Below are 24599 nucleotides of genomic sequence, written 5' to 3' on the forward strand. Positions count from 1 at the left end.
ACAGACATTAGCACTCTGCCCAATATGTCGACCGGTTTTTGGGTGTTTTTTTTTATTAGTCGGTGGGCACTGACATACATTATTATTATTCCGTGTGAACCCCACAACCGGGAGAGACCGGTCAGGGGCACCCTGCGTGCTGTTCGATTATGGAGTGGAACATCAGCGGCCAAGTCGTATGTTTTATTTGTTTCTGATTGTTGGGAAATAAAATTCGGCAAAATAAGAGAGGAATTTTTGAGCATGTAATGATTGCCTTTTCCGAAGAGTTTCCCAAGTTTTTCACGCCAGAAAAAGGGATATTTTACCATCTTTCGATAATGGTTGACTTGGCCCGGGGTGTCTGCTTACGATGCTCCCGGCAGCAGCATTTGTTCTCGGTCAACAGCTGCAGTTCCCTTTTTTTCGCTTCATGTATCACGCTTTGGAAGCGAAATTACACGCCGTGTGCTGGACGTGTTCCGTTCGGTTTGCTTTATCACTTTCACCGTACTCTCCCCGGGGGTGGAAATGGGTCCTTCTGTGTGTGCGTGTGTGAGCACATGTAATGTTTTGGAAGGAAGATTTGGGGAATTGCGATGTTCAGCAATTGCTGAACGGTCAAATCCATCCATACCCGTGTTGCCTTGGGGAGGGGGCTTTATGTACAAAACACACACCGGGTGTAAGTGCGCAAAGAAAGTCGTTTGGAAGAACACTTTCTTGCCTCCTTTCCTCGATGGTACTTTATGTACCGCTACGAGCCATATTTAGGGATTGAAGGGTAAGGGACTATCACAACGGACTCATCTCGAACCTGGAAAGCTGGTAAGGAACTTTTGACGCAGAAAGAGGCCCATTTTATCGCCGTTGGACAGGTTGGACTGTTTGTTTGAGATGAAAATAAAAACCGACCCGTTCGTTATTAAAAATTTCACTTACAGAAGTTGATATTTTAGACAGCAGCAATGCTCAACCAAGCAAAAACACCTCTTCTTACCACCTCACAAAAAGCTGAAGCACTCCAACTCCATGAAGAAGTTCGATGGGTGTACGGTGGAAAACTATGTGTGAAGAAGATATATCCTCTCCACACAAAAGAGGAAAAGAAGAAACCAGAAGAAGGCGGCCAAACCCGAGCGGTCATACTGATGATGGTGAGAAAACAATGCGCCTTAACAATGGACGGCGCCACACCAACCTAACCCCGGGACCGGACCGAAACGAGCTGTCAGTACCTTGATGGTGGTGTGTTTCATACACTCGCGTCCTGCCAATTCCGACCCTTGCGCCCCCCATTGCGCCAGCTTCTCGCCGTTGGCTGTTGGTTGGTGGTTCCTTGTTATTTCAGACAGTCGGACGCTGCCCGTTTGTTGTCGGGTTGCCGATGCCTGTTTACCATCGGTACGCACCCAGCGCTCACTTGCGATAAGTGCGATGTGTTACGAGGTGCGTATACATACACCCTCACGACGAAGAAACGTTGGGGCGGGGAGGCCTCGAATGGGGCAGGTCTTCTGAGCGATTGCTCCGTGTTAGATTCGGAGCAGCAAAAAAAAACGGTACCGTACCGCTCGTACTAACGAACGAAGCCGTGTTGAGTTGAGCAACGGGGGCAACAAAAAAGCAAAACAATGTATGGACATTTGGAGAAAACAATGTACTCTTGCTGGCCGCGCATTTGGCAAGGACCCGTTCTTCTCGGCCGGTGTACATCATACACACACACGGAGGTGTTTTCATTTTCTTCTGCTTCTCCTGGTGTGTGTGTGTGCGGGATCGATACGATCGAAAGGATTCATTTTTCCCTGTGCGCATTCAATTGTACCAACATTATGCAGCTCGTTAGACACTGGATTGGAAAGGGTCGTACAAGGGGAAGCGCAGGAGCAGAAGCAGCGGTAAATGCTTACGAATAATAAGCACATAAGCGGCCCGCGCGGTACTACCATTTGCACCCCGATTTTCCACCCCCCTCCCCCCCATTTGCTCCCTGCTTAACCCTACCAGGACGACGTCCAGAGTGTTTGCCAGCATTTTTTTGCCATTTGCCCAAGGATGTACTTTTTCCGGATAGTGTGAGTGTTAGCTGTATTGTGAATCGCCACTATCTCTTTCTATCTGAATCTTTCTTACACGTCTATACACACATGGTCACGACACGGTGTGTGTGTGTGTGCGAAGTTCCGTATTTTTTCTTGTTGTTTGGTCGGGTGTGTCCCGTCAGTGCGGGCACGTCTTTACTCCATTCTTGGGTTTGGTATACTTCTGCTCCACAAGCGCACGGGGTTCGCCCGTGTCCGCATATTGATTTATTGCTTTCTTTTTGTAGGGATGGGGGCCGTATCGTATGGTAGTGTGGTTGGCACAAGGATGAGCAAGAGAAAAAAAAACCGAAAAGGGCAGCAAGGAACAGATATTCATCCTGAGATGGGTGACCACCCCTATGAGCTGTTACGGTGCCGGTGGACGCTGCTGCCGTAACAGACGAGTTGTTATTCGCAACCCGTTTTGCACTTTCGCCCATATCCGATTGGTATTGCGCCACAACCCCCTCGGTGGCAGCTACATGCGACGCTGATCATCATAATCCATCCCAAGTGTCCGTTTGGCGAGGAAAGCGAAGAACGAAATAAAAAAAAGCGTGCTGAGAGGGGTTGTTTTTTTTTCTTTTTCACGATATAAAAAATAAATAAATAAAATGAAATAAAGAACATTTACCCTTATTCGCACATACAAACACACGCACACGTACATAGAGCCAACAAAAAAAAAACGAGAGAGGATCCATGCGGAGCGATGTATGTTGCTGTAAAATTTATTCGATACATTTTATTCGATTTGCTTTGACCATCGTAAGTCACCCGTTTCGGTGAGTTTTTCCAAAACATAAATTCTCCAAAAACCTTGAGCACCCAAGAGCACCAGAAAAAAAGGGATATTGCGAAACGAACAAATATGCAGCGTTGTGACGTGAAATTTATACAATTATAAGACAAAATCTGTAAGGAGCTTAAAATAATAAGTATTGATAATTCTTTGACTTCGTTGGAAGAGGTAGAGAAAGCGAGAGAGTGAGAGAGTTATTAGTTAATTATCCGAAAGAAAATGAGCTAGACTTCAATCTAAAGCTAATTTCCTTCTAGCTTCTCCAGCTCCAACTCCAACGCTCAAACATCTTATCAAAAGTATTGCAACTCTGTTAAACAACACCACGCCGGCAGGATAACGCCTTATGCGTACGGGCGTGATTGGAAAATGTAACCCTCTTTAGCAATAAGGGAAAAAGATTTCGATCATAAACTAAACCATCGGCAACGGCGTCTTGTGCCAGGGGTTCCAGGCCCCGGACCAGGGTGAGTGGGTTGGTGAATACATCAAATATTCAAAACAGAAATTTCGGCTCACTATCGCTAGCGTAAACTTGGAAATTATTTTCCTTCCAGCCATCACCGCCACGCTGCCATTCTTTTTCGCCCGCCGACGACACCGGCCGCCGGTTTGGTCAATAAACACAAAAGCAACCCTATTTAAACACTGGTTGCCATTGCGCATATTGAAAGGCGTGCAACGTGCGTGGCGGAAGCGGAATTGGTCAAGAGTTGGTCAACTGTCGGGCACATCCGAGCACCGCCCGCTTGCAGGGTAAACAAGCGTCAAGGGTTCGAGACTTTCTTATGCGGCGAGTTCGTTAGCTTTGCGGTGCAAACCGGGCACCCAGCCACCGGATATATATCGGTGCTTCTTATCGCAAATGGTGGCGTTTCCGGTGGATATTGCCTCGATACGTTTTTCCAGCACAACGGGGCGCTCGAATCCTTTGTGTCTGTCCACTCCAGGGGCCGAGTATTTGGGCTTTGTTTTAAGTTTTCCAAATTTTTAGTTATAGTTTACCGGCCGTTTGGGTAAAACTTCCAATTTTAGGCACCATCGTGGGGTTTAGAATTTCTTGTAGTTGTCCAAAGACGGAAGGATCACCTTGCCATAACCCTGCCCGCCAACATCCCCCCCAGGGGGGTACTAACAGATCGGGTGCCTTTGGAAAGAAAGTTTCAGGCAAGTAGTAAAATGTACCCACCGGAATCTGGAGGCCACCCTTCCCCCCCAGGGAGCATTGGTAAGATTTTGACATTTGCCAAAAAGGAACAGCATAAGTTGCGCCCAACCCTTAATGAAGCGCCAAAGGTGGCACGGGAAGGTGTGTGCGTCCCAGGAGGACGCATGTTTGAAGATTAAATGAAAGATGGTGCCTTTCCTGTGGATGACCACTGAATGTCCGGCATTGGGGGCGAGAGATATTGTTGTACGGCTGGCGGACCGGGGGCCAGGGACTTCCGTTTTGAGGTTTTTGAGGAAGATGTTGGGGCACGGTTGTTGTGTGCCAAGGACCGTTGTAAGTTTATCATATTTCTCACACAAATCTGACCATTTCTCAGTGACCCGCACCGATGGGCAAAAGGTTTAGTTTTCCTTTTGGGTGAATAATTAATTAGAAGAAAATTGTCTCGAGCTTGGCATAATGGAACGATTCTGCGGAACCGGCGGATGGCAAGGGTGTATCAGGAGCCAGTTGTGATTTGGTTTTTCACAGAACAGAAAAACCACCCGGTCCATCATGTCGGTTCTCGGCCCAGCACCGGGGTTGGTCCAATGTTGGTCAAGTTCCCCTTTTCGTTGGCCGATGGCATGATCTAGCAGGTAGTACTGATAAATCGTCTTAGATTGACCGGACTGCCAACGATAGAAATTCTCCCCTGGGAACACCACTAAACCCATCCCACCGAAAGGCGGTATGGTTTTTCGGGTTCCAGCAGCTAGTTTGTGCCAATGGTCCAGGCGTTGGTTAAGTTGCTTAAGAAGGACCGGAATGTTTAAGATGCGGGACGGTAGCGTAACGGATGAAGTTGAAGTTTGAATTATAAATTACTAATTTGAGCAGCAAGATAAAGAAACCGGATTTTGTATGCGCAAACACACACACACACACACAGGGCCCATTCGGGTACGAGGGGATAGTAGTTGGGGGTACGAATGGACGCTTGAGGCGTCTTGATAGATTGTTGAGGAAAAGACAAGAACACGAATAGACGACCGGGTTGGACACATGGCGGGAAAACTAAACACACAGACACACACACACAGACACACACACGTTTACCGCCCGTTTAACCGATGGTTCATAATTAAAGAGATTTCCCTGCCTTAGTTTTCTTCGGGTTGCGTTTTTCTTAAGATGATGCCCGAGAGCAAGGGTTTTGCTGCCTCCGGGCACATGTGGTGACCAACCGCACCAAACCGCATGCTGTACCGGACACAGTCCCCCCCTTCCCCGGTCGGTTCGAAACCCTAAACTCAAAACCCTTTCCCGTTGCGCAGAGCACCGAAGGGCCGATAGTGGGATGGGTGTGGTATTTCGCCTGGGAAAACTTTGAAATATTTACGAGTTCACATGCTTCAAGAATTGGTCGAAGTTCTTTCCTTGGATGACCGGCACTCCGTGGGTTAGGGTTTTTGGTTTTTCCAATGAGGAGGGGGGGGGGGGTGGTGTTCCCTGAAAAGGGGGTTCTGGTAGGTTGGATGTGCAAAAAAGACACCACAACAGCTTTCCCGGAGCGGTCCCCCTTTCCTGTCCGCTTTCCTTGCAGCTGGCAACGGCATCACTCATCAAAGTCTGACCAAACAGGATTTGGTTCTCTGTTCGTGTGGACACGAAGCGGCGGTGGTGAGTTTTGCGCCGGGGTGAAAGTAAGTGAAAGCAAATAGAGTCGCATAAATACATACACACCGCACACCAGCGACCCGTGCGCGGGCGGGAGGTGGGTGGTGTGGAAATTGGTGGAAACGGTTACGGGGAATCCTTTCACCATTCAATCAACCCTTACCGCATGCATGGCGTCCCGCACGGCCACGTTTGCGCATATAAATTGTGGAGAAAAGCGGGAAAACCGGATCAGTTAAATTTTCGGAAAAACCCTTATTTATTTTTATTTGTCCGTTTGTCTGTGTAGTTGCGTACGTTATTGGGTATGAGTGAATGGTCATTCGCTACTTCGGGGGTAGCAGGATCCGTTTCCGTTCCCGCTAGTGCGTCCGTTCTTTAAACTTTGCCCAAAAAAAAAAACACCATCAGCGGTACCATTGATCTTTCTTATGAGTAGCGCTTGCTTGCGTCTTGTGTTCATCGCTCCCGTGCCCCGCTTTCCCTACGGCATCCGACATACTGGTCATACTTTTGGGGGAGGTATCTAAATCCATCCAGGAAAAAAAGCACACATACACTCCGTATCCTTTCTTGTGCCGTTAGCCATCCATTCTTGGGTTGTTGATTCTGCATATTGGTCTGCGGTTGCTGGGCAATCGTTTGACCAAATATCGGCCAAATACTGTGATGCAAGAAATTGAGAATGTCCGAATCATTACGGGCGGACCCTTTACTTGGTTTACTTGGGTACGGGTCCCGGAGATTTACTTGGGACTTTTCTTGCCGATATATCTTCATTTAATAAAATATGTGCCTTTGATGAAAATGCTCGTTTTGGTACAATTTCTGTACTGCTGTGTACCCTTAATCCGATCGTGCAGTAAAACCTTGAGCTACTGATATGATTGTGGAACGAAAATTTCCTTTGAAAATTCAAAAAGCACAAGTAAAAAAAAAAGATATTTAAAAGAGATTAGTTTTAAAGTAATCTACAAACTTAAAACACAACGTGTCACTGCATTCAAGAGAACTTGGGAAATATCAAACAAGTGGTATAATAAACCACTGAGTTATCAGTTCCACAGCGTGTGCCGGAGCAAATCAGGAGCTTGTTTAAGATGCTTCTGTTATCCATGGTAATGGAACACTCGCCTAGGGAATTATACCATGCCATAATCTTCCCGAGCTCCGGATAACTCATCATGTAGGTAATATTGGTTTAGTCAAATTGCCTTTCCTTCGAACGCTGGTCAATCCCTAGCAACCGGGAGGGGGAGGGGGGGGGGAAGTTAGAATGGCCGGTTGGGCAGATAAGAAAGCGACCCCCCACCCACTGGGACAGTTCAAAGAAAAATATGGTACCGGTCCGGGATAGAGGATAGATTAATGTATATTAAATTTACAAAGAACACACACAAAGTCCCTTTGCTCGTAAAAACCACTCCTATTTCTCACCCGAATTCCGGGCGGCCCGTTCCCTCATCAGTATTATATTTGCGCTCAACTAGCGTTCGGTTAGTACACAAATCTTGCCCAATCACCCGACCGGACGGCACGGAATCGAAACGGATCGATCAGAAGCCACAGCGAGTCCCCGGGTTGTTCTGAGGTCAGCGCCACGGTGGCGCACTGTTGATGACTGACTGATCTCAAGGGTCTTGTTTGCATAACTGGGGAAACCTGGGAAACTGCAGGAAAGTTTTACATTCTTCACAGCTAAACACCCGAACCCCGGTCCTTAGGCTTTAGTTTTCCATTTCAAGTGAACCCTTTTTGGTGCTAGGTGAACTGTAGCGTCTTGGACGTCTATTCGTCTTCGGCAAACGCTGGTAGTCAAAACTCGGCTCGTTACACTGTGGGCGGAATGGAAGGGATACGATGGAACGGGAGAGCAAAAAAGGTCAGAGCCAAAAGTAAAAAGGAAAATTAATCCTTTTTCCTCTCAATCTAATAATAATGTAAGCCATATTTTCATTCCATGCTCTCGCAATGCTTCTTCACGTCGCCCCTCTGCTTTCACCTACCACGTGGTGTGGCTGGACAGTTCCTTGCGTAGAACTCTCGGGTCTGTCCGTTCCTTGCCGACACTGATGCGGCTTCTTAAAAATGGGCATTCACTTCGCACGGTGGAGAAATTGCGGTGCCCGGGCGGCCGGTGGAAAGGTACCACCACAAAACGCACACGTTTTCGTAAAATGGAAACATATTTCTCATACTTTATCTTGGCCAGGGATAGGGATCTCGTCCGCCCTCATGCAAACGGCCGCTCCTTTAACCCGATACCGTCTGTGAAGACTTCTTTAGCCGGGTCATCTTCCGTTTTGGGTGCAGCGGTTCCGAAGGCAAAAACGGAGGAAAATGGAGTGTTGGGAGGAGACCCCCGGAGAACGGAGTGCTGATGGTCCAGTCAAGGATCCCGTAATGTAAGCAACTCATAAATAAAACCCAACCTGATGTGCAAGATGGTTCCGACTAAATGGCGCTGGTAGTGGTTTTTGCCGCCGAGGGCACACACTCGGGAGCACTCTGGTGCTGATGGGGGCCCTGGTGCGCTTTTAAACTAACAAAACAGATACACATATCCCATTTGGCTTCTTCTTGGGATTGCCGGCTTGGTTATCAGATTTTCTGCCCGGCCCGCATTCCCTCGGAGGGTGTCTGAGTGACGAGGCGCTACCCTTGACGAATCTGACCTCCCCGGGTGCCGGTAGCAGGCTGTGGAAGAGTTGATGAAGATGGAAGGAAGCTGTTGCAGCAGCAGTAGAAAAATAACCTTATCTAAACAAAACCATACACTCTTCACCACCATGCCGGGGGTTTGAACGTGATCGTGCCTGCCAGAAGGAGGAGTCAACGTCATGCGATGGGGCGAGTAACCCTTTAATGAAAAGTCACCCCGACTGGAGCACAGGCAGAAGGGTTTGAAGCTGTCCGAAAATATAATTATAATGTAAGAAGAAATGTGTATGCAAATAGGCGATACAGCATCTACCGAGGATTGTTTAATTTGGGTTTTGCGGACGGGAGCCGAGCAATCGTTGGGGAAGAAGAAGTCGAACGAGTTGCTAGAGCTAGATTGTTGCCCTTGGATGGGTGAGGTTCCTTTGCGCTGTAGTGATGATGGCATGAGAACCGCAAAATGTAGCATCTACTTGGAAGACATTCTTAAATTACATGTCCATTCCGGTGTGTTTGTATGCGATATTGGTTGCTTTGTATCAATGGCAGGAAGTAGGGAAAAAATGGCAACATTTATCGTAGTTATGCAGTAAATTGTTGGATTCTTTGGAAAGTGGGAAACTTTAACAAATTACTCAAAGTAATTACGTTTAAATGCATTGCTTAGTTGTCCGAAAATGCGTAATCCGATCAATGGAGGCTGGGTGTGGCGCCCTCTACCGGAATCGCGCGGTATTATGTGTGACATTCAAGGATTGTCAAATAATTTTGACAGCTGATGCTGTTACTAGGAATTAGACATGTTTTTACAAATGCAGATCATTCCATAACGTATTAAAAGAGTTTTTCTAAGATAATGATTGCAGTACCGATTGTTACATTACTTCACATTTATAATGTTTTAATAATTAAATGTGAGCGACCAACCCAGTACACATGAACCAATATAAAACCACCAGATGGGACAGTTGTTTAACTAAATATCCCATCAAAATCGGTTACACATTGCATACAAAAACCGGTGGCGAATTGCTCATCATTATCACCTAAACAACGGTCTATCTATTTTTCCAACCGACCCAGCCCCCATCCTCCCCCGTCCAATAGCTCCTAATGCTCATTAGGGCGCACAGCACACAGTACCACCACCACCGGCAAGGACAACAAAAAAAGTGCGTGTTTTTCTTGCCTCCCGTCCTGCAAGGCTGTTGTGCATGGTAAATTTTATGGTTCACAAAATTAGCACAACGGCAGTAAAAAATACTGTCAGCCGCCATTACACCATATCAAATATCATTAAATGGAAAATTAATACAAATGAAGTACCGCTGCGCCTGGACCAGCGACTCCCCTTCTGGCCACCAACCAGACTGGAACACAGTGTGTGCCATTACTGTCACCATAACAGGGGGGGGGGGGGGGGGGGTGCGACTAGGTGATGCAGAGAGAAAGAGTGGAATGGGTCGGATGGCAGCTATTTTTTGCTCCCCCCTTAAAAAGACCCCCCTTCCCCTCTCGGTAGCTCCCATTTGCTACCGGCTGCGTGAAGGATGACGATACATTGGTCCCGATTCCCGTTAGGGGGTAGTTTTATGTTTCCGGTCGTCCTCCGGTTCCAGGATCGGTGATCCGTGTGAGGCTGACGCTGTCACCCGAACTAGGACACCCACCGGTGACTACAGTGGGAGGTATAGGACCAGGGTCTGTTAGAAGTGGAGCAAAAAGGGGCTCTTGTGGGGGGATGCAAAAACCGAAGCGTAATAAACAGCTCCTATACGGACACGTGCGTTGTACTGGAGGGAAAAGACCGGGAACAGCAGTATGTACCCGTGTATGCAGTCGTGCGTCTCGTAGCACAAATCATGGCGCAACATAATTGCCACTGTTCAACTTTTTCACCGTACCATCAACGCGGTGAAGTGAGCGACGACCAGGGCAATCATTACACGAACCTAACCTCAAAGTAGTTGACGGTGCGTTAAAGGCCGAAAGGGAGAATGGCGAAGGCGGGGGCCAGTTCTGTCAAACGAAAAGGATTGACTTTCGATCTACATGTGCCCAGATGTTGCGGCTATCATCATCATCCACCCCGTGGTTGGGCTGCGGGCGGTGTGCTTCAGTGGAGTAGGGTTTGCAATTAAATAGAAAACGATATTAAAATTCCGCACCCGATGCCCCGGTCCCTCGGCGGCAGCGCTCGGTGTGAGTGGGGCACCTTTTAATAATATTAATATCGTTCGTACACTGCCACACACTTGGGTTTGTGTTGTGCCAGCTATCAGTAATGATAATATTAACAGTACTAATAGTAATGCTAATGGCATCGCCTGTGTTCCACTGTGCGGCAACAAACCCCCGATGAGCAGCTCATAGATTTTAATCACCGCTCCATCCCCCGCAAACACACCCCGTTCTGGGGGGTTTGCTCCAGAGCTAATCATATTGCCATTTGCTGCCACCCCTTTTATCATGCTGCTCACTCATTAGCCGTGCGCAAATGTACCGCGAGCAACGCGGGTTTGTTGTTGCTTTTTTCGAAAGGGAAAAGATCAATACCGAGCGCACACCGAATCCGCTGGAAAGCTCGATGCCCCACGAAGGGGAATGGCAGGGAAAGTGCATCCCTGGCAGAGAATCATTACACTGCAAACATACCCTGCGTGTTCCGCAGCATCCAACCCACCACCGGGTGGCTAATTTCATGCAATGAAGCGATCAGCTCACAAAAGCATTAGTGGATAATTAAAATTATTATTTCCAACAGTGTCGAAATTTGCCGGCCCGAAAATGTTTCCACTGTTGATGAAGCCCACGAAGAGGGGGGGGGGGGGGGGCGTAAAGGGGGTGGGTTAAAATGCATAAACTGCAGCAAGCGGTGGGGGGTATGAAACGTGTTGATCGGTAAGCAGCAAAAATGACAACTACGTGTGCTATCAACTAGATAAGCCTTCGCATTTACATCGGCACAGGTTGTCACGCTGGAGCGGGGGTGTTTAACACACAAAGGGATGGAAGTGGGGAATGGGGTAACGGGGTCACCCCTCCCCAAAAAAACGTCGAATGTCCTAGGAATTACATGCGTTTTGTTTGAAGTCTAATAATATCACCATTGCAGGTGTTGACGGGTTGCATTTCCACCCGACATGCAACTTTTGTGGAGTGGAACCTCAGTGGGGTTCAGGTGGTTATATTTTAGAACGACCACTTTTTGTGTGATGATGATTCAGCATAACATTGACAGTGCTGCACACATACATACACACACACGCAAACTAGGATTTTCCAAACCTAGAACCCCATTGGGCGCGAAAATGGTGTGTGAAAATAGATTACCCACAGGGTGGGCTTTTACAGTTTCTATGCTAAGTGTGTGTGTGTGTGTGAGTATGAGTATGAGTACCGTGGATGACTGAAGAGGTTTTGCACATGGTAGGGAAACCAGGGGGGGGGGGGGGGCAAACCGAACGCAAACAATAATTGACACTAATGGAAAACGGGTCCGATTTCAAATTATTCCATACTAATTTCATTGCACGCGCACGTTGTGCCATTTCGTGCTGATGGTGTGTGTGTGTGTGTGTGTGTGTGAATAGAAGCAGAAGGAAGGGTTGATAATCGGGAGCGGCATTGGGCCCATCGACGCTATATTTAATCGGTATTTACATAAAATTGTCACCACGCTCACCTTTCGGTCTCGAATGTGCATTGGTCATTCGATTTTTAGTGAAAATTTCATTAATTAGCTATGAGCCAGAGATGAAAGCACACGCTAAGCATTATTAATACACATACAAACACACACATAAAATTATATGAACGTATTTTCCATGTGGTAATGGAGCATTCGGGATTTTTTGATTGCACTTACATTTTACGCAATCGGGTACACAATCGTACATGCAATAACCATGTCACCGATGAACACGATTACGCCAAGCAAGGGTAAGGATTGTAAGGATTCTTGGCAAACTTTCAACTTCATCGTCCCCCCTCATCCCCTCCCCACCCAACAACAAACCACCCACACGGGAAGGTCAGTTGGGCAAGATTTAAAAATACCCTTTGAATTTGCAACAATTTGCAAGGCATTTTTCCGAAAGAGCAGTACACCGGCAGTGCTGATTGTGCAACGAGGAAGGTCTCGTCCCTGTGCACAGGCGATAAACCGAACCCACCGGTGCCAGCGTATCGAGGGGTTGTGTGTTCTAATCGCATAACGTTTGAAAACGGTGGAAAAAGGAGAGTAAAACACTGTGCCGTGTGTTACGTATGCAGGCGCAAAACGTTGGTCGGTTTGAAGGTTATGCAAGCGATGTATTGGTCGCGGCTGGTTGCAGTTTGTTGCAGAGTTTTTCCTCCACGCGCCGAAGACCTTAACCTTAACATTTTACCCAGTGCGTTCCCGGTGTGTGGCTATTATTGCCTGTTTCGGTTTGCCAAAGGTGGTGGTCAACGGTGGCTGAAAGGTGGCCCTTCTTCCCGGCGGCACCGCCTAAAGTGACTGGCGCCTTAAAGTTTGCATCGTTGAATAAAATTTGATGCGGCTGCACATGGCGCACTGTTGGTTGCGTAACGCGTCTCCCGACGGCGGTATGACCGGGGGTTGTCCATTTGGGCGCCATATCAAAAACAACTTGCACAAACACACTCACAAACATAACACAAAACAAACCAAACCGAACAACAAAAAAAGGAAAACCTCTGCACACTACCAAACAGCGGAGCAATCGGGGGTTGTGGGTTGAAGATTGAAAAATCGTTTGCATAATCCACCACCCCTCCTCATCCTCATCCCAGCTTCCGAAAACACATACATGGCCACACAATAGATTTCTCGCCGGTCATCACCCGGTCGGTTGATGGGATAAAGCAAACGGGAAGAAGCACACCTCGAAGGAGAAAAATAAGGACATCCGCTTTTTATTGCGCCATCCTCACAAACTGTCCATTACCAACACAAACAAATCAGGCACTACGGGTTAAAGGGTGTGGGGATGTGGGGTGGGAGGATGCCCGGTCAAAGAAAATTCAACCAAACACCCGCACATCTTTGGAAGGTTTTACGTTTTTCCCGCACGTTTGGGTGAAAGAGGTTTGTCCTGCTGGCCAATAAGAGACCCACTGCAGGACAATGAGTGTGAAGATGCCTGGAATAGGGGGTGAAGAGGGGGAGAGGGAGCTGTGATATGTGATATTCAATTCCTGACACCCTCCGAGGGTGCCCCCAGTGCATCCCTTCGATTGAATGGTTTGCTATTTTCCATTCTCTCACTCACGAGAGCACCGTAATGGCTCATATTCAGCAAAGCGGTCGTGATGATGCAGGGAGGGATGCAGGTTGGGATGGGAAATTCGTCCTTCTTTGTGCCTTTTAAAATGACCATCTCCTAGGAAGTGTTTTCTTGCATTGGGGCTGGATGGGGTACAGCCCGGGTATTGGAATATCAACGAGAAGCAAAGAGAACCGGACATACGAACCCACCCCTCTCCTCGTTTCACGCCACTTTTCTGACCACCCCCTTCCAGGGGGAAGTTTTCTTCCATTTGATTTGAATGTTGTTTTTTTTTCGTTGGGTATGTGTGTGTGTGTGTGTGTGTCACGGGAGGAAAATCTATTCATACACAAATAGACATTTGAAACGAAAGTTCTGCAGCGCAAAGGGAACGAGAACTGCTTCTCAACAAAGGGACAAGGACAAGCAAACGCTATAAAAACACTCATTCTTACAGAGAAATGTTGAAGTATTCAAAACAAAACAAAAAAAAACAACACGAAACATCCGACGTCTCAAATGGGCAAATAAATCGGACTCTCATATTCTTCCGCTTTTCTTTCCCCTTTTTTCCCTGGGAGTGGGGTAAGTGGAAAAGCGAAAGGGAAAAATCAAAGAGGATCCCTTCGGGTGGTTCCACTCCTTTCTGCCTTTCCTTTTGCCCGAGGACAGCCACCGGTTTTCCCCCCTCGGAGCGTCTTGTGGTCGGGCTCGGTAGCCTCGGGGCGCCCGGACTGCCCTGAGCCCGGCTGGACACGTGGTCAGCCTACGCACACACGATCACCGCGCTGTGTCGGTGCAGATCGATAAGTGGACATGATGCTGCATGCTTAACAGGACCAGTACACCCGGACGGATGGACGAGACGATGGACACAAGGAAGGAATTTATGGCCGTACAGTCGGAAGAATCGAAGAATGAAAAACTGCCCATTATAATAGAGGGGAGACCCTTTTTTTGTGCTTATGGAGTTGGCCCTACTGCTGGGTAAGGTGGATGAGGTGGATGGAAACGGCCGGGGGTACTTTCTTCCCGTCGGTGGCGTGTACGAACACTCCGGCTTTTCTCCTTATCCTGTCGGTAACGAATCCTGCGCACTTTCTTAGAAAACATTGCTGTATCTCTCGCTCTCTCTCTCTCTCTCTCTGTTTCGTTCTCTCTTTGTTTAACCTGGACAGGGCAGAAAATAAAATCATTCCAATCGTTCACAGGAGAACCCTTCACACGTTGAACCAAAAAAGGGCTCCACGTGGGGAAGGGGAGAATGAGAGGGACACGAAAACATACACACACACACGTACACTAAACCACCTTCTTGGGCGAGTGTCCGGCGAGTGTCTGGCGAAGGGTACATATGGACGCAATTGTACGGACAAAAGGTACGAAGATACCGGGCACACATCGGTCACAGCAGCAGTGCTGGCCAAGAGGAAAAGAAAGCCAACCGAGTGCGAGTAGAAAGAAAGGCGAGTACGAGCAAGATCAACATCCTTCTTCCTTTCACGGTTCCTCCCTTTTTTTACGGTTGGGGGTTTTGGGGTAAGGATTTTCCGGGATTGTCCAAATGGTGAAGGTGAAGGCAGAAACTGCTTCTTTGCTCTTTGGCCCGCGCCCTCCTTCTTCCCAATCGGTTACGATTTTCGCAATGAGAAAGCGTAGAGCCGCAACACGGACAAGTGATTCTAAACGGGGATGGCTTTGGCCTGGGGCAAGGACGAACCGGAGGTGTCACCAGGTGGGGGTGGGTGTGGGTGAAAAAATGGGGTAAGACACACACACACGGTAAGGGATAACAAGGAATCACCACCGGCATTGCCGATGATGAAAGACTGTTCTTCGGTTACAGTTCCGTGCGGTCGCATTCGCTCCCGTCGTTAGCGGCCCTGTGCGGGGAAAGGACACCCATATTTTACTGTGTGCAGTGCACCCCCCAACATTGTGTGTGAGTTTTATTTATTGCTTTTGTACATCGCAAGGATAATGATTGTTTTTTGGCGTAGTGGAAATAAAGATTGTGTAGTTGAGTATTATTTAAAAAAAGAAGCTGTTTTACTCACTGTTAAGCCCATTGCAGATGGATCATGCGTTCGATTGTCTCAGTATGGGAACTGAATGAAGAGAAAAAACATACCCTTGGCCCTTTTTCCCTTTCCCCAAAAAGCCCCGCTATCCCTCTCCCACCTTCTCAATTTTCCTGAAGAATGAGAAATTGGTCGAAAAGAAAATTCCACCTCCAATTCCACCACTTCGGAACGGAAATCCGAGCAACGGGGGTTGGAGGGTGTGGAGGGGGAGGGGATGAAAAATTCAAAACTGAACAGGCCCGCGTCCGTTTCGGTTTTTGGGGTATGTGTGTGTGTGTGTGTGTGTTTGTTTGTTTGTCTGTTTATTTGTTTAAGCACGTGTGCGGGTGCTGAAGGATGAAGGACTGGGCCCCGAATGGTCGACTGCGGCTACCGCTCCGAAATGTCCGAAAGGAACGTCCGTCTTTCATCCCTCAAATTCACCCCCTCTCAATACGCCAATACGTGTATGTGTGTGTGTGTGGGGTGGTAGTTTTTTTGTTGGACAGCACATTTGTTGGCTTCATTTTGGGTTGGTTTGGTTATTGTGTGAGAGGGTTTTTTTCTTCCTAATGCTTGTTATGTTTGTTTGTTGACAGCAGCAGCAGAACCGACGAAGCCGGCGACTGATAAAATGGATATTGAATTGCGTGTTTGTGGATACATAAATATATTTTCATTTTAATGCAGAAAAAGAGCCAGTTCTTCGACCATCTTCTGGAACTGTATTGGCTCTCCTTTGTGTGTTCTTTACGTCCATTTCCATCGACAGTGCTGGTAAGGCCGATGCACATTAGACAGAATGTATCAGTGATACGCCTCACTGTGAAACATTCAAACAATTTCAAAATCAAAGTTATAACTTTTGCTCACAAAGGTATTGAGTTGTTTCAATGCAGCACCCTCATTGCCGCTGAAACGAGGCGAGGTGCATACATCAAGCCATCAGCAAACGTACGCGAAAGAGCACCCCCAAGAAAAGGATATTCATGGCGCACTGGAAGGAGTCGCTGAATCTTATCAGCCAAGCCGGGTTTATCTCCCCTTTGTTTCATTTCTACACCCACACCCCTCTCCCTATCAATCTTCCCGTACACTCGCCATCCGTTCCCGGGGTGTTTTCTCTTTCTCCCGGGGTGGGAATGAATGTCAGGTTCACGCCAACGATAACCGACATTTATCAAATTTGGTTAATCTACCTATCAAGAAGGTCCTTCGGGTTGGCCTTTCACACTCGTCCCCTTTTCGCAGACAAAACCCCGGATGCAAGAAACAAAAAAAAACCCGGGAATGGTGGAAAGAAGTATAAGTGCCTGCGCGTCCCCTTTGGCCCCCCCCCCCGGAAAGACTGCTGTGTGGCAAGCGTGCGGACTACCGCAAAATGCCGCATATAATCCCCTCATTAGGCGCCGAACTTAATTTGCGACCGGTGGCCGGGGGTGGAAGGTTTGTGTTCGTGATTTTGTTTTTTTGTTCCGTGAGCTGTGCCGTGAGTTTTACCCTCATTGCGTTCGTTTCTTTTGCGGTGGACGGTAGTTGTTTTAAAATGAAAAGGAGAATGAAAAATTCACCCGCGAAGTGCAGAAGGGATGGTTTTTTTTTTCCTCTATTCTTCTCTGTACTCTGGCCCTGGCGGGTGAGTTCGAGGTGTGCCGAGGGGAGGGACGTTTTTTTTGTTCGACTCTTGACGAATTCTTGATAGAGACGAGTACAGCAGACCAGTAGGGGTATAAAGGAATCCTTTGGCTTCCGCGGTTGAAAACGGGGCGGATAATGCTTTGCGGGTAAATGGGATTGGGAATTGTGTTGAAATTGCTCTACTGCAGCTTTCTGAAGTGTAGTGTATTAGCAGTGTAATTGCACCTCAATTATGATCCAATCAAATGCATAGAAAAACCTCTCAATGTTATCAGTAATGGTACAATGGAAAATGTAAAATATAAATGTTAAATATAGGAAACGAAAAGGAAGTCTTCTGCTTCCAAAAAAAAAAAAAACTTAGATCTGGAATATTAATGCAAAAAACCCTGCCAAAGATCTCATTACGCCCGGTTCATTTCAAAAGGATATCTTGTCAGAGACACATTTGGAAGATTATTTGAAAGTTGTGTGTGTGTTTTTTTTTCTGCGCCGCTTTTTTTTGCGTTCTTCATTTGTTGTTACACAAACCTCAAATATTTGGCCCATTTTTTGTCCGAGCTCTACGGTCGGCCACCGGAAACGAGCCACCGTCATCACTGTCTTCATAGCCGAAGTTCTCAAAAATTGATGCCCTCCCGTTCGAATGGTAACCCGCTTGATCGCTTGCTGCAAGTCACGAAGGACCTGCGGGGCGTGCCACGGTACGGTGGGAGTCGGATTGTCGGGTCATCGAAGATGAAGATCATGATAACGGTGATGCGCCGGACGTTACGCTTTCTATTTTGCAACGAGTCAAAAATAAAATGAAGTCAGCCAGTGGTGTGTGCGGGGAGGGGATGGGTAAAAAGTGTGTCCGAGTGTGTGCCTTGTTGTCCGCTCCCGTTGGCGTTGAATAGTAAATCTGAATGAATTTCGTATTATCCTGGCCCGCGTTTGCGATCCGCCAGTCGGTGGGGGGGGAGATGAAAAGAAAACACAATCCTATGAAGGAGTCTGCCCACCGGCGTCCGGTGGGTGGTAAGTCAGCAGAGGAAAGGGTTTTTTTTTGGAAAACTTATTTTCCGTTCCGTTTTCTTCCGGTTGTGACGGTGTTTTTCTCTGGGGTAGGGAGTGGGCGAAAATGTGAAAAGAATTGGGCATTTTCGGGGCCGACGGTACAAAATGTGTGGTGGTAGAGGGGGGGGGGGGCGCGTTACATAAACAACATACATTTAATTTTATGTGAAGATTTTGCCTCCCGGACGACAGCTGGTGTCCGCAGGATGTCCGAGCAAAACCGATCTACCGTCTTTCATCGCTGCCGTTACGGACACACATACTCACAAAAAAAGGGTTCATTTTACTTTCTTCCCTTGTGCTTTGAGGAAGGGGGGGGGGGGGGGTAGAGACGGGAGGGGACAGTGTGGCGACACGGCGCAATGCGTAAAGGGCAAGGGAAAAACGAAACAACCACATTAACATCAGTACCAACAATGGATTGCAAGAAGTCCCTTCGGTTCGGGGTGGTTTTTTTTTTCGAATTTCTTTCGAATTTCCAACATTATCCTTAGCCATCCGGTCCCGGCGTGTTGTTGGGTTGTCTTGACCAATCGAGCCCCGTGGACCATATCGGTACGGGGGTTATCGCATTCGCCCGCCCCGAAGAGCAATGAGCTGAATGAAAAGGGAAAGATTTTTCACTTGATTTTTTGCGTCCCATCCTCGGCTCGGAAGCAAAAATACCCCGGAAAGGATTGAAGAATACCGGGATGTGGTGGGGAGGGAGGAGGCTGGGCGAGTTCTCCCCCCTCACAGAAAACGGAACACTGGTGGGTAGTCATAGTGTACCATGTCCGCTTTTTTTCCACCACCATACACGACCATTTTCGATTGAATGTTTTTCTTATCTCCTTTTCTTTAGAATTTCTTATGAACTTTGAACCCCAAACTTACGCGCCTCGCAAAACGGACCATTCCACAAGCGCGACCCGGTAGCAGCTGTCTTCGGGGTTTTGCGGGTCTGGTGCGCCCAACACCACCCTGTTTTGGACCGAATTTACCGAGATGCGTGTGTATTGTGTTTGTTTGTTTTTGCGCCCGAAGCTGGCGCCATTTTTGCGCCACAGCAGCCGCAGGTTGAAAGTGTCCCGGCACTGGGTAGAGTACCGTGCCGGACAACCAAAACATTCGGACGCTACACAACACGGTACGTGCGAAAGGCACTTACACTGAATGTGTGTGTGTGTGTTGGGACACATCTGGGCGTGTGAGGATTTTTTATTTTACTCGTGAAGGTTTTGGGGTGTTGTAACCCTTGTAACGCTTCCGTTTGATATCTCATATCCTGTGCCGGGATGAGAATCTTTCAAGCATATAAACTCATTGTCCTTTCCTGGCATAAAGAGAAAATACGATGGCGTACAGAGAAGGAGTGCAATAACTTTCACGCCGTTGTTAAACTTTCCGGTGCCAGCAAATTGTGTGCAAAATTTCCACCATATGGAAGGTTTTACGGTGGATCATTTAAAGATGTATTTAAATATATAAAGGGAAAGAGAATCTTTGTATTGATTTAAAACGATATTAGCCACATTCGTTGATATCTGATAGTTACAAGCTCTGAACATCTTTCGAAATTCTTTACTATAATCCATGCTTTTATATGTTTTACTTCAGATAACACACAAGCAACTGCTATTTCGATGCAACAGTTACGGTATTGTTGCGTTTAAGACTATTACTATAAAATCTATTAAAAAACGACCAATGGTACGAAGAGTAAGTGTAATAAATAAATCAAAAAACAAATCAAAATGGAAGTTAATGTTACGAAATTTTAAACAGTTTTTATATAAACCAAGAAGGGTTAATTTTTTGGTAAATTATTAAATAAAATCAACAAGAAAACACACAAACACATGTGGCAAGTGGAGTGGAAAAATAACCAAAACAAAACGTATTAATAACTACCAAATACCAATGTTTTAATAATTGAAAAAAAAAGATAACACAACCAATATTCAAACACTAGTGAAGAAAACGGGACCAACGCTTCGGGGCACTGGTCCCCGTTTTCCCGCAATAAAAACTTAAGTAAAATAGTTAGGTCTCAAAAGCGTGAGATTGCTGTACAATTGGCGGGCGGGTATGTTCGCGGCTCGGCGAGATTACCCGTAGTAAGTAGTAGTAAATAATAGTAGATAGCATTTTTGTTTTGCAGATTGGTGGTAGTAGTAGTAGTATTAATAAAAGTTACGAGGGGCTTGTAAGTACGGAATACTCTCGAATTCGATGGAACCAAAAAAACGAACGAGTCGAGTAACGGGGTGAAAAGTTCAAGAGAGTGATAGATGGGGAGTAACAGTTTGACAGAGAAAGGCCCGTGGGCCGGGTACTCACCGAAGTTGTCACCGTGCATGCCGGACGGTCCCGGTATTAGCCCGGGTATGCCTTGCAAACCGAGGAACGGGAACGACGGTCGGGTGTGCTCGATGTTACCGTTCAGACCCTCGATATCGTCACCGTGGTCGGAGGCCGCGGTATCACTGCTGTTCGAATCCTCCCCACTGGCATGGAGCGAGAGCAGATCGGGATGTTTCTGGATGGAGTAGAGACGTTCGAACTGGAGCGAATTTTTGGCTAGGATCCTCGCAAAATAACATTCCGAGGCATCCGCGAAGGAAGTGGCGGAAAATGGGGGAAATGGGAAATGGGACCGAGGGGACCGAGTGGATCCACGGGAGTGGTACGCGTACTTACCGAAGGTACGGTTAGTGTGGGTCCACCTTCGAGCGCTTGGCCGAGCAGAGACTCACGCAGCTCCAGGCTTCGGTCCCGCTCGCGATGCTGATGGTGATGGTGCAGATCATGCTCGGAGGAACCGCGATGGTGGTGGTCCTGCTTGCTCTTGTCCTTGGAGCGATCGCGCTCGCGCGTTAGCGGATGCTGCCCAACCGGTAGCAGATCGAGCGGTATCGGATCGTCCGGACTGAGCCCGTGCTGTTTGCGGTACAGCTCCGAGCTCTTGGTACGCTTCTGGGGCGGTGGCGCTGGATTGTTGTCATCCGGCAGCTCCCATGGTAACGAGGTGGAGGTCTACACGGGCGCGCAAAAAAAAAACGATCGAACAAAGAGATTAGTCAGCGAGGACCCAAAGGGGGGGAGAAAACAAAAGGAAAGGAACAGTAATGTATTTACGGGTGATGCCTTCAGTTCGTGAACAGCACGTGTCGATAATGATGAGTTCAGCATGGACGAGTTGGCCGACGTTCGGCCGCCGGTAGGATTGCCGGTCGTAACATCTGCCAGGCCGCGCACTTGCAGCAACTGGGCCGTTTTGAGGAAATCGCTTAATTGATCCTGGCCGATGTGTACCTCACCGTTGTACATAAATCTGTCGTTCGATATGGGGTACCGTGGAATTGAGACGAGAGACGAGGATTAATTAGTATCGTAGTTGTGTTGTCATCACCCATTCGTGGGTGATGCGGAACCCTTCTGTAAACACCGTAAATCTCGGCGAATGCCGACCGTCCCTACAATTTTCGGAATCGGGGACAGTTTTTTTTGTGTGTGCTTGCTGTTGGGTTGTTTTGGTTTGGGTTTTGTTTTCCCAAAAACCCGATCCGAAAAGGGCGCAAAGCGGGTGCTACACCGGAGCGTTAGTTTTGTACTTACCGCAGCAAATTTTCGATATCCTCCGAGCGTACGTCACGCAGGATGACAATCGGGTGCTCGCAGGGATTCGCTTTTAGTAGCTTGCGAAAGTAGGGACTACACGCGCTTAGCACCACCTGAAGCGATACAGCGAGGAAGAGAGAGAAAGAAAGAGAAACAGGAAATGGAAGAGATTAATGGGATTTGCCTTTCCACATTGATACACTACTGGCACTCGAATGGGGACACATTTCCCAGGGTGTTGCTATTTCCACTGGCAGCTAGTTCGAACTGGCTAGTTAATGCTCTTGCTACCTCTTTCTATTGGACGAATAGACGATATTCATTTGGCAGAATTTTATGCTAATTTCGATTTAATTCGTCCAACGCTATTCGCTGTCCGGTAGAGGATTTCCCTTAATGATCAGGCGCGTGAAAGTTCCGGTTGTGTGCCGTCCGGAAAGTGTGAGAGGTTTAATTACACAAAGGTAGAGAATTATCTGTCCCTGAAGCGAACCGTAATGAAGATGTAAAGTTTGGTACGCGCGTCGGGAAAATTCTCCTATTGGTGAGACAATAATGATTGATGTATTCCCGAAGTGATGGCGCTGAGGTTCGACAGCTGTCTCCCCGTCGTTATGTTGGGTAATAGTTTTAAAGAATGTAAGTTTAAGTGCTGCTAACTTACCTTGTGTGCGGTGAAGGATCGCGAATCGCAGGCAATGGTCACGTCGACGAAGTCTTCCTCGTCGCGCAGATGCCGGAAGGAGGACAGGATCGACGACTGGAAGTCGTTCCACTTGAGGGCGTACTGTTGTTCCGAGGGCGTTGGTGATACAGCGCGCAGCCGGTTCTGTAGTGGATGCTGGTGGTGTTGTTGCTGCTGCTGGGAGGATTGCTGATGGTGCGATGACTGATGCTGTTCTCGTTGCTGCTCCCGCTGCTGATCCCGCAGCAGGTGATCAATTTTCCCTTCGCTCAGCGACATGGTGCGGCTTTTACCGGTGCCGTTGTTGTTGTTGTTGGTGGCGGTGTTCGTGCCGGACCCGTTGCTCGTGGTGCTGCCGTTAGAGTTTGCGTTGAGGGCGCCCGAGGCGCCACCGTGCAGCGCTAGGTTGGCCACGGCCAGTCCGCCGCCCGTGCTGGTACCGTTGGTGTTCTGGTCGCGGGGACTAGTATCGCTCGTATGCAACGGTTGCGGTTGGTGCGTGTCGTTCATCCTGAGCTGCGTACCGGGTGGTGCGACGGTCGAAGCCGTGGTGCCGGCACTGCTGCAGCTTGCTGCAGGGAACCGTCCAAAGTTCTCACTCTGCTGGGCTACGACGGTTGCTGTCGTCATTCAATGCATCGATCGGAGCGGGGTGGTTTTTTGTTCCGTTCGCTACTGGTCTCGTAATCGTATCTTGTTCAATGTAACGCGAATTCGTTTCAGCAAGTCGAACGCAAAAGCAAATGAAAAATAAACATATACGGACACTTTGTGGAGACTGTTGCGTGCGGATGTATGCACTTCAGATGGAATAAACCACGCGGAGAAGACGTACTGACGTGGCGTAACGAAGCATGATCTGAAACCCTGCGGTCTATGGAGTTGAACTCATGCCGGCCATCAGTATCATCATCATCCCGATGCGAAGGCTCAAAAGAGTCCTTCAATGGATGCTTTTTGTTTGCAACTGCAAGGTATACCGGACGGATTCTGCAAATGAATGAGAGAAAGACACAGATTAGTTGGATGTCGAAAGAGGTAACAGAGAAAGCTATGCTTGATTATTGTAATGTTGGCATTTTTAAAAGTTTTTCTGCCAATGTCTGCCAATTATTGAGGAACAGAGCATTAATCGTTTTGACGGCAGAGGGCGCCACCAGGATTTTCAGTGAAGTTCAGTGGTTTTACATAAACAACCGTAATACAATTCGAACGCTCAACATCATAAAGAGTAGTTCGAAATATTACGACACCAAATCGCCAAAGTTTGCAATAGTCATAACGAGATTTATTTTACTTTTTGGATATTTTTATCTCCTAAACTTACAAAATGGTGTCCTTCGAATGAATATCACTTCGTTTTCAAACCCATTAGATAATTAGAACTGTTTTACATTTTCTCGCAACACAATTTCCAAATTTCGGCAAAGGAAAAACAACGCAGGCGCTAGTTTTTGCAATTCCACCGCTCCGATTGCCATTAACACACACACCCCGCTGGCACTAGATCCGAACGGTAACTCACTAGGTGGCAACGAGTTTTCCCCTGCTTTTGCAATCGAATGTCTCAGTTTTCCAGCACCAGCACAGTCAAAGGTGGAACGTGGATCAAACATGTATACCGGGGGTAACGTTGAACCGTCGTCGTTCGTTTGGCACCGAAAAGCGGGGATCGCAAGATTATCCAGGCAGGCAAAACAACTTACCGCCTTGCCGGGACATTTTGATGGTTAATGGCGTTGTCGTGCCCAATTCGGTTTGTAGTTTTGCTCTGCAGTCGTCGTTCGAAATTTTGGCCACACGGAAAAAAAACGGGAAGAAAGGTCAAACGGTTGTGTCATCTGGCCGGATGCGTTGGTGTGGGTGCAGCGTGCAACTATGCAGCGAAACGGGCAAAGTTCTGAAGGGCTCCACTCTTC

The 24599-nt window shown here is 47.7% G+C and overlaps 1 protein-coding gene across 2 annotated transcripts in view; it reads right to left on the bottom strand.

The window, feature by feature from the left end:
* LOC128305814 (sex determination protein fruitless-like) overlaps nucleotides 1–23310 on the bottom strand; it is a 60043-nt gene extending 36733 nt beyond the window's left edge. Inside the window, exons 1-5 of one of the 2 annotated variants that reach the window (XM_053043428.1) lie at nucleotides 22660–23310; nucleotides 21993–22108; nucleotides 21513–21708; nucleotides 21075–21410; nucleotides 20715–20913 (exon numbers count right to left, since the gene is read on the bottom strand). In XM_053043428.1, the coding sequence (XP_052899388.1) occupies nucleotides 20715–20913; nucleotides 21075–21410; nucleotides 21513–21708; nucleotides 21993–22108; nucleotides 22660–23310 (1498 nt within the window). Of the gene's footprint in view, nucleotides 1–20714; nucleotides 20938–21074; nucleotides 21411–21512; nucleotides 21709–21992; nucleotides 22109–22659 lie in introns of both variants that reach the window. The other variant, XM_053043427.1, reaches the window with a different exon arrangement.
* Between the last annotated feature and the right edge of the window lie 1289 nt (nucleotides 23311–24599).

The sequence above is a fragment of the Anopheles moucheti genome, chromosome 3, assembly GCF_943734755.1.
Source record: "Anopheles moucheti chromosome 3, idAnoMoucSN_F20_07, whole genome shotgun sequence".
NCBI lineage: Eukaryota > Metazoa > Arthropoda > Insecta > Diptera > Culicidae > Anopheles > Anopheles moucheti.